This window comes from Dipteris shenzhenensis, unplaced genomic scaffold (assembly GCF_047967505.1).
Source record: "Dipteris shenzhenensis isolate YYH24624 ecotype China unplaced genomic scaffold, Dip_SZ_1.0 scaf0011, whole genome shotgun sequence".
Classification (NCBI taxonomy): domain Eukaryota; kingdom Viridiplantae; phylum Streptophyta; class Polypodiopsida; order Gleicheniales; family Dipteridaceae; genus Dipteris; species Dipteris shenzhenensis.
The window spans coordinates 23,325-32,327 of NW_028239318.1; the positions used below are offsets into that span (position 1 = coordinate 23,325).

The window sequence follows — 9,003 nt, forward strand, 5'->3', positions numbered from 1 at the left end:
CCACAATGCTCCGACTCCATAACAAGAGAAAGACCCGGCCTCTGCTGATCGCCCCGAATCACGGGAATCGAAACAAGCGCTTATCAAACATGCTTCTATGGGGAACATCACCAAGACGGAAATCGAAGGGAATCGATAGAAATCGAGTCGAAGCCCAGGAATATGCTTCTAGCCAACCGGCTTCCAAAACCAGCTGGACCCGCCTACTCCGGGCCTCTTCCCTTCGGTCGAGTAATTTTCAATACCCCGAGAGGGGAGCCGGCAGGCCGACCTGCAAAGCCAACCACAAGGGGACTCCCCGGCACAGAGAGGCCCCCCATAGCATAGGGGCGAGCGGGGGTCCTGGGAGCCGGCCCGGGATAGCGCTTCATCCCGGGGCCACCGGGCTACCTTACCACCCCGCCTGCGAGGCGGGGCTACCCCCACACTCCCCTTGGGTTACTTGTTGCCCTTCCCTTCGGGCGGGTTACCTTGACAGCCCCCCGGGGCTACCCGTAGGTCGGTTTGGCAATCGGGCTACTTACCTCTCCGTAGGTCTCCGGGGTAGGTACTTGGTGCACCTCCGGGGCACTTGCCAGCCCTTCAGGTTAGTGCCTGTAGGGCATCGTTTCAACGAAACAGAACTCCTCCTCCCTCCGGTTCCCCGGGAGAAGTGGCCCTCTCAACAAATCGAGGTCTCACTCCGTGACCTACCTAAAGTATGGGTCAATACTTTTCGCTCCAATACTAGTAAAGGATGAAGGCCAAAGGTAGGGACCAAAGGATTGGGTTTCTTCCCGGGTTCTCCGCCTTGCCAGGAATAGGGCAATAATTCTAATAATCCGATAGTGATAAGGATAATGGGAATCTGATGATAATATCAATTGGGAATGACAGTAATAGTAGAATAGTAGTAATCCAATAATAATAATAAGAATCCGAGTTTTTATATCTCGTTCAGGAAAAAGGGCTTTGCGCCAAGCACACTCGGCAAAAAGGTTACTCGGATCGTAGATGGACTGGTATGAATCGGTAAAGAGGAGGCAAAACGAAAGGGTTGATAAACACGAGAAAGCGTGGGCGACCTCAAGCCAGCTACAGGGGGCTGCTGCTCCAGGTCGGCATGGTCGCCTCAATCCCTCCCGCCCTCGGTAAAGAACCGCAGGTCCGGCCAAGCCAGAGCAAGCTCCGTCTAGCGGAGCCGGGGTGTCTAGAGAAGAAAGTGGCGGACGGGGGCCCGGGTGGGTCGGGCGGAGCAGCAAGAGATTCTGATCTCCGCCCCCGGAGCTTTGCTTCCCCCGTTTGCTCACTTGGTGAAAATGGTAAACACGACAGACTCAAAATCTGTTCCATTTCAAGGGTTATCGGTTCGAGTCCGATAGTGAGCATACTTGCTTGGTGAAATTGGTAAACACGACAGACTTCGAATCTGTTCCATTTCAAGGGTTATCGGTTCGAATCCGATAGCGAGTATGGGCGTGTCTGAATTGGTTTGTTGGGCGGGCCCTTGGGGCTTGCTTGCGGGGAGCCCCAAGGGCGAGTATAACTCAATGGGTCAGAGTGTCAGATTGTGAATTTGAAAACACGGGTTCGAATCCCGTTATTCGCCAAAAACACATCATCCCAACGCTTGAATCCCGACTACTTTGCGCTGCTATCCTCATAGCGAAATAGAGTTCGAAGGAGGATGAGAACCTTCGGTCGAAGCCCAAAACAGAAGACCAATCAACGCCAACCAAGACGTTCAGCCAGGCCGAGCTGTAGACCGAAGCCGGGCAAGGGGATTGATTGGTGGATTGCCTTGATGTCCTATTTCTTGGTTGTGGCCAGAGATTCGAAAAAACCGACGGGGGGCCGGGATCGGAATCCCGGGCATGGGGTAGTGGGCAACAAGCTTCCACGCAACATCACGCGCTGTGATCTTAGCTCCGCTAGGATTACACACTCCCCCCACGCCGGGGGAACCGCTGGGATTCTGTTTTCAAGAGGAATCTCGAACTCCTAGCTCATATCGTTTCGGAGTATAAGTTTGGTACTTCCATTCCATTCCATTCCATTCCATTCCATTCCATTCCATTCCATTCCATTCCATTCCATTCCATTCCATTCAGGTTTTTCCTCTTAGCAGATTTCAATTTCTTTTTGGGAAGAGGTGAAGCTACGGAACCTGGAACAGTCAATCCAGTTAAAGACTTTACCACCAGCCCACCCATCATATATGAAATTATCCATTTCTGCCAGATCCCCTCTGAGAACCCGTTTGCCCGGGGACTGAAGAGGCCCCTAGGCGAGGTAAGTGCCGGCACAACGAAATTTCTACAAGAGAATGGCACTTTAATGAAAGGGGTTCCCAGCGCTTTCTCAGACTTCTTTGTCCGCCTCGGGAAAAACGCCTACCGTTCTTCATCTCTCTCAACTAAGGCGTTTCCTACCTCCGTGGCGAAAACGCTACCACGCGTTTCCATCCGAACGCGGCGGTATTTTTGGTGTCAAGGGATCGAAAATCAAATGAGGTGAAACACCCGAGTGCCCACGCAGAATTCTCATTCATCTGGTAGTGGATGGAACCTCGGCTTTTTTCTTCAATGTCACCAATCATCCATGAAAATTGATCGGGAGTTTGCAGTTGCGCTTCGACGACCGAAAGGTCATTGGAATGTCTTGGCCTGGGCAAGAATGAATTCTGAGGTTCACTGGTTGAGTCCCCAAGGCTTGAGGCGTTTTCAGTTCACCAATGGAGACGCAGTCACAGGTTGAGTGTTGCGCGATCACAAACCGGACACTCATTGCCTAAGATTTTGTACGGTGTTCGGTAGGTTCAATTCCTACTGTATCGAAAAGAATGCATTGGATGGATGCCTGGGCATTGAGAAGGAAGGACGCTTTCAAAGGCGAAAGGCCATGGGGAGATACCGTCTGTGATCCATGGATCTCCAATCGGGAAACCGTATCCAAGCTTGCCGGGCATGCCGTGTGCTGCGGCTCCGCCTCGGACTTGAAAAACTTAGCGAACCGAAACATCATTGTAGCTAAAGGAAAGGAAATCAACTGAGACTCCGTTAGTAGCGGCGAGCGGAAGCGGATTAGGCAAAAAAAGGGGAAAGGGCCCCGAGAGGGGGACCCCCGCTTTCCCCGGCCCCGTGCGGGGGGGAACTTGCAAGGGGGGGGGGTGGAAACCCCCCCTCAAGGAATTCTGAAAAGGTTGGAAGATCTGGCCAAAGAAGGTGATAGCCCCGTAGATCTTTCCTGGCAGGTTTGATTACCGTTGCAAAACGCGGATACCGTGTTTGAATCATGATCGCTTTTACGTGATTAAGGGGGACCACCCTCGCGGCCTAAGTATTCCTCAATGACCGATAGCGTACTACAAGTACCGTGAGGGAAAGGTGAAAAGACCCCGCCATATGCCGGGAGTGCAATAGAAAACCTGAAATCCGATGCGAACCATCAGTCGAAGGAACGAGGCTCCGAAAGCGCTATAGCTTTCGGAGGCGAAGCCACTAATGTTCGATAGAACGCATACGCGAGGCTGAGAAAGCGCTATAGCTTTCGGAGGCGAAGCCACTAATGTTCGATAGAACCCTTGAGCGAAGCTTTGCGTTGTCGGCTCTCGCTCGGCACACTCTAACGGCGTACCTTTTGCATAATGGGTCAGCGAGTAAATGGAAACAGCGGCTTAAGCCATTAGGTGTAGGCGCAACGAGGTTGAATCTTCGGCGTTGTTTCTATTTGACCCGAAACCGATTGATCTAGCCATGAGCAGGTTGAATTGAGCTCTCCACAGAGGCCTTGGAGGACCGAACCCACGTATGTGGCAAAATACGGGGATGACTTGTGGCTAGGGGTAAATCAAAGAGCTACGACTTTGTGGAGTCCGGAGGACCACAAAAACCTACAGGCAGGCAGGAAAAGGAGTCCTCCTTCGGCCTTTTGCCCCATAAGCGTGCGAACGCTTTTTCAATAACTGGCTCATAACGGTGAAACCAGCAAGCTGTTTTTAAGAGTAATGGCCATACCGTGGGAAGTCGTGAAAGCTTCTCCCCCTTTGCGGTCGAGTGCCCCAGCCCTCGGCGATGAATGAAGCAGGTCGAGTTCCAAGATGAAAGCAGGTCAGGTTCGGTAGGAACCGCTAGCGCAAGCAAAAATGCGTTGGATGGGAGACCCAAGTACCCCCCGGGACCAACACTTAAACAGTCCGGAGGACCACCACCAAAAGGCCCGGCAGGAACCCCACCTAAGAGTATCCTTTGGAACTTCCGAAGGGGTCCAGAGGACCACCACCAAAATGCTCTCGTTCCCACTCGTTGATCCTCGTCGCTTTATTTCGTACCCCAGAACCTCGTTCCGGCGGGAACCTCTCTCGTAGCTATGAGCTAGCTCATTGACCCCGTAACGACTGATTCGAAAGATGAGAGCATGATCGTTAATGCCAACACGCCGGTTCTCACCCTGGCCGAATTCATCTTGAACCAAAGGTTTTCCGGCCATATGCACGCACCAGTGTATCGAGAGCTTTTCGGCGAAGAAAAAAAACTAAACTTTAGACCACATTCCCGCCAAACATGCCGGCAAGAGAGCCCTTCACGAACAAGATAAACATGGGGCGTAATGTGATTTACTCCCGGCATTAGTGCGTGACCGTTGGGGGAAAGGACATGTCACGTCTTGTCTCAAAGGTGGGCCAACCAACCACCCTAATACCAGCCATGGACTTGAAATCAAGCAATCTTCAAGGCTTGCTCCAAAACCGAACCCAGGCGAAGCAAAGGTTTAGCTGGCTGAATCTCGACTATTCGCGAGGCGAGCTGCCAGTGTTGATTGGAGTAGTGCCGAAGGATGTATCGTCCAACGGAGTGCGATTCCTTCCATAGATTTGCATGCGAAAACAAAACGAGCTTCAGTCTGAGCTTCTAAAGATGAAGGTACATGGACGGCCATCTGATCTCCGTCAAAATCTGCATCAAACCCACCACAAACCAATGGATGCAAACGAATAGCGCGTCCTCCTACCCGCTTCCCGAAATGCTCAAAAGTTATCGTATAATAATGATCGAAACTACGGAATTGAAAGATTTTCTACCACAGTCCGGGCACTCTAGTAAGACGTGAAACACCCGATCCCATTCCGACCTCGATATGTGAAAAGCGTTTTCCGCCATATGTACTGAGAATTTCCGGGAGACGTGGTTCGACAGCCCGGACCCCTGTTGGAAATTTGATCATCGTAGAATGATACTGAATTTCCTAAAATGTAAAAAAACTATATAGGGAAATGAACTATCACGAGCAGGATTATGACCATGAATACGACAGGCCCGGCCTCTCTGGCGCCAGCACGGGTAGTACCGGGTCAGAGTCAAGCCTACCCGAGTCCCTATTTTATAGGGAACTCACAGGGAAAGGAAAGATTCTCCCCAAAATGACCTTCCCTGCCATAGAGGTTTTGGAGAATCTTCATTCAGAAAACCCATTGGCCTACCTGCGACAGGATTTGGTAGATTATGCCGATCTTTCAGACCAATGCAAGCGGGGGGTTCCGACGGGAGCCAACGTTTATGAGTTCGGTCAAACAATGAATCCCGTCGCCCAGCTTGATTTTATCCACACGGAGCTCCGCCGAGGACAAGGGCAGGGGTCTTCCGACTGGGAAGACTAGTAAGGGCGGACCTCCGTATCCTTGGGGATACAGCCAAAGCCTTCTTCAGGGAGGAGGTGGAGCCGGAAGAACCAGAAGAAACGATTGTTGAGCCGAAATCCCGGGAAGCTAGCCCATCACCAAAAATTCCACTAGATGAGGAGAGCTTCGACAAACTTTCGTTTGAGGAGAAACAGGCACACGCCCGAACCCTTCAGTATTATGCATTTTTAATGTGGAGGCCCTGTCAAAGCCTTTTCCTGGCATTAATCGAAGGGGATTTCCCAATCGATCGCCCGATTGACGACTCGGAAGGGGAAGAGGCGGTCGAATTCTCCGACATGGAAGTGGAAGAGGCCCCGGAACGGGAGGGGGCGGGCGAATTCTCCTACTCCGACCTTGAACGGGAAGAGGCCCTGGAACGGGAGGAGGCAGGCGAATTATCCTCCTCCGACATGGAAGACAGCTGAGTAGTTATTTGTTAGAGGGGCCATTATCTGGATAGGTAGGCCCAAGCCTCCCTATGAGAACCTAGTGAGACTATTTTTTTACCCCAAATAGATAGAACCAAGAGATTGATTTTTGAAACCTCAAGAGGGGGGGCTTAAGGAACCCCCCCACCCCCCCCCCACAATATGGAGTAAAAAAGCCAAAATAATTCTGTAGGATACTGTTGAGATAGGATTGAAATCTGACGCATCTGCAAACTCATACTCGATTGGAGCAATGTAGCGAACAGAAAGGGAAATATAGAATCGGATCCAATTTATCATAATAGATTGGTGAATATGTTGGTTGATCGCATTCTCAGGGATGGTAATAAATCTCTAGCTTATCCTATTTTTTACCTGGCTATGAAGCGGATTAAGGAAAAGACGAATAGGAATCCACCGTCTGTTTTGCGACAAGCTATACGTAGAGTAACCCCCGATATAGTAACAGAATCTAAACGTGTAGGTGGATCGACGTATCGAGTTCCCGTTGAAATATTACCTTCAGAAGGAAAAGCTTCGGCTATCCGATGGTTATTGGTTGCGTGCCGAAAACGTTCAGGTCGAAGTATGGCTTCAAGACTGAGTGACGAATCAATGGATGCCGCTAGAAATCACGGCAGTGCTGTGCGTAAGAAGGAGGAGACTCATAAGATGGCTGAAGCTAATAAGGCTTTCGCCCATCTACGGTAGTCTCAGTTTTTCCTTTCAATCCACAATTTTCTATTCTATTTGTGGGTTGAAACCCTCAATGTAGTATCCTTGCATGACTCATATCGAGACATGGCAGGGACATCTAGATAGGTGGAGACTAAGTGAGTAGAGACATGGGAGAAATAGAAATATCTAACGAGATATGTTTTATAAATGTCGAGGTATCTCTAGATATATGTCTCCCTCTCCCTCTACTTTATTATAGAGGGACTACTCATCCATCGGTCAAATATGAATCTCTAAATGTAAAAGTTTGTTTTTTCAGTCAAGACACGGGAAATTTTGAACAAATTATTGACTTTTTTAGCGAAGTTTCAATATAAAGTACCGTAATAGTTACTCCATTTCTAAGTATCAACCTGCTTCGAACTACGAAAAGTATTGATCCCCTCTTCCTCCGCGATAATTTCTCGATTCTTCCAGAGTTTAGTAGAATTTCCGGCTTAGTAACAATAGCTATTGCCGATTTAGTATCTAAGGGGAGAGATACACCTCTGCTTCATCGAATTTCCCTAACATCCTTAGTCATTAGCATAGTACTCTCGTTGTGTCAATGGCAAACCAAAACTGTTTCAATTTTTTATGGAAGTATCCAGATCAACACTTTCAGCAATATATTCAGACTACTCCTCCTGATCTGTCCATTACTATCTGTTCCATTATCAGTTGATTACGTACGATGCGCAAAAATAGCCTTGACAGAGTTTTCGTTATTTATATCAACCGCGGGTCTAGGGGGAATGTTTTCATGCCGTGCAGATGATTCAATAACTATTTTTGTAGCTTTGGAGTGTCTGAGCTTATCTTCTTATCTATTATCCGGATACACGAAAAGGGATATAAGATCTAATGAGGCGACCATGAAGTTCCTTTTAATGGGCGGGGCCAATTCAGCCATTCTAGCTTATGGGTTTTCCCCACCATACGGATTATCTGGTGGAAAATTTCAACTCGATGAGATAGTTGACGGACTTGTGTCTACCCAGATGTATAATTCTATTGGAATATACATTTCCATCACGTGTATTGTGGTAGGAATGGGTTTCAAACCTTCCCTGGTTCCGTTTCATCAGTGGACTCCTGATGTATATGAAGGAGTGTGACTCGCCCGAAAGAGGATCGACTTTTCCCGAATCCCCTTACGAATATTAAGCAATTATTATACGATGGATATCCCACAGTCACGTGGGGGGGTAAGAACTCCCCGAACATCTTTATCATTAACTGACTCTTATCACAAGTTTCACGAATTTCCAACAATAAATCGTTTCGTATAAGCAAGATAAAACAGAGTGCGGAGAAAGATGCAATTCAACAGAGTTTCTAATTTATTGGTTTTATGCTTCTGTTGCTTCCTGCTCATTCCTCCAAAAGTTTAACCATTATGGGCAGGTGTCACGAATAAAAATGACTGATGTAAGGGAAGGGTAACAGCAAGGGTTTATTAGCCCCCCCTCCGAGATGTAGATTCCATTAGTTCCAATCCTTCAGGAATTATAGGTGCAACATACGATACAAGCATTTGTCAGCGAAGGAATCGCCCCAAGATAATGAAGCCGTGCCTGTCGGGGACGAAGAAAATCCTATTCCTGTTCTCCCGTTTCTGATATACTCTGCCTCACTCTATACGAAATTTCCCTCTATTCAGAATGAGAGAATAGAAAAAAATGGGGAGATTAAAAGATTGACGGAGACTCGGTTTGAAGATGAAGGATTCCCCGAGAAGTTGAGAATTAGTATTTAGACCCCAACACTGGGGGGTAGGTTCCGGAACACACACGAGGAAAGTTCTAGGGTATACGCCAATCAAGAATATCCTATGGACTAGGAGCCATGTGAAAGAAAAATTTCATGCATGGTTTTGGATGAGCGGTGAGGCCAATGACATCCTTTCCGACTCTGACTCTCCCACACCAGTCGTTGCTTTCTTTTCCGTTGCGTCGAAAGTAGCAGCTCCAGCCTCGTCCACTCGACTTTTCGGTATTACTTTTTCATATCCGTCTGATGAATGGCATATAGCTTCGGGAATACTAGCCATTTCTAGCATGATATTGGGAAATTTAATCGCCGTTACTCAAACAAGTATGAAACGTATGCTGGCATATTCCTCCACAAGCCAAATCGGCTATATCATGATTGGGATACTCGCTGCAGACCCCGATAATGGCTATGCAAGTATGACAA

At 48.4% G+C, this 9,003-nt stretch overlaps 1 protein-coding gene and 2 non-coding genes across 3 annotated transcripts; all 3 read left to right on the forward strand.

The window, feature by feature from the left end:
• Positions 1-1,283: 1,283 nt before the first annotated feature.
• TRNAL-CAA (transfer RNA leucine (anticodon CAA)) lies at positions 1,284-1,367 on the forward strand. The gene has a single exon. It is a non-coding gene; the product is annotated as a tRNA-Leu (tRNA).
• A 148-nt stretch (positions 1,368-1,515) lies between these two features.
• On the forward strand, positions 1,516-1,588 carry TRNAH-GUG (transfer RNA histidin (anticodon GUG)). The gene has a single exon. It is a non-coding gene; the product is annotated as a tRNA-His (tRNA).
• A 3,663-nt stretch (positions 1,589-5,251) lies between these two features.
• On the forward strand, positions 5,252-7,922 carry LOC147879468 (uncharacterized). Its single transcript, XM_087372189.1, has 4 exons — positions 5,252-5,634; positions 5,868-6,049; positions 6,347-6,797; positions 7,172-7,922. Exons 1-4 carry the CDS (start codon positions 5,252-5,254, stop codon positions 7,920-7,922), a joined length of 1,767 nt encoding a protein of 588 aa, XP_087228315.1.
• Positions 7,923-9,003: the final 1,081 nt, after the last annotated feature.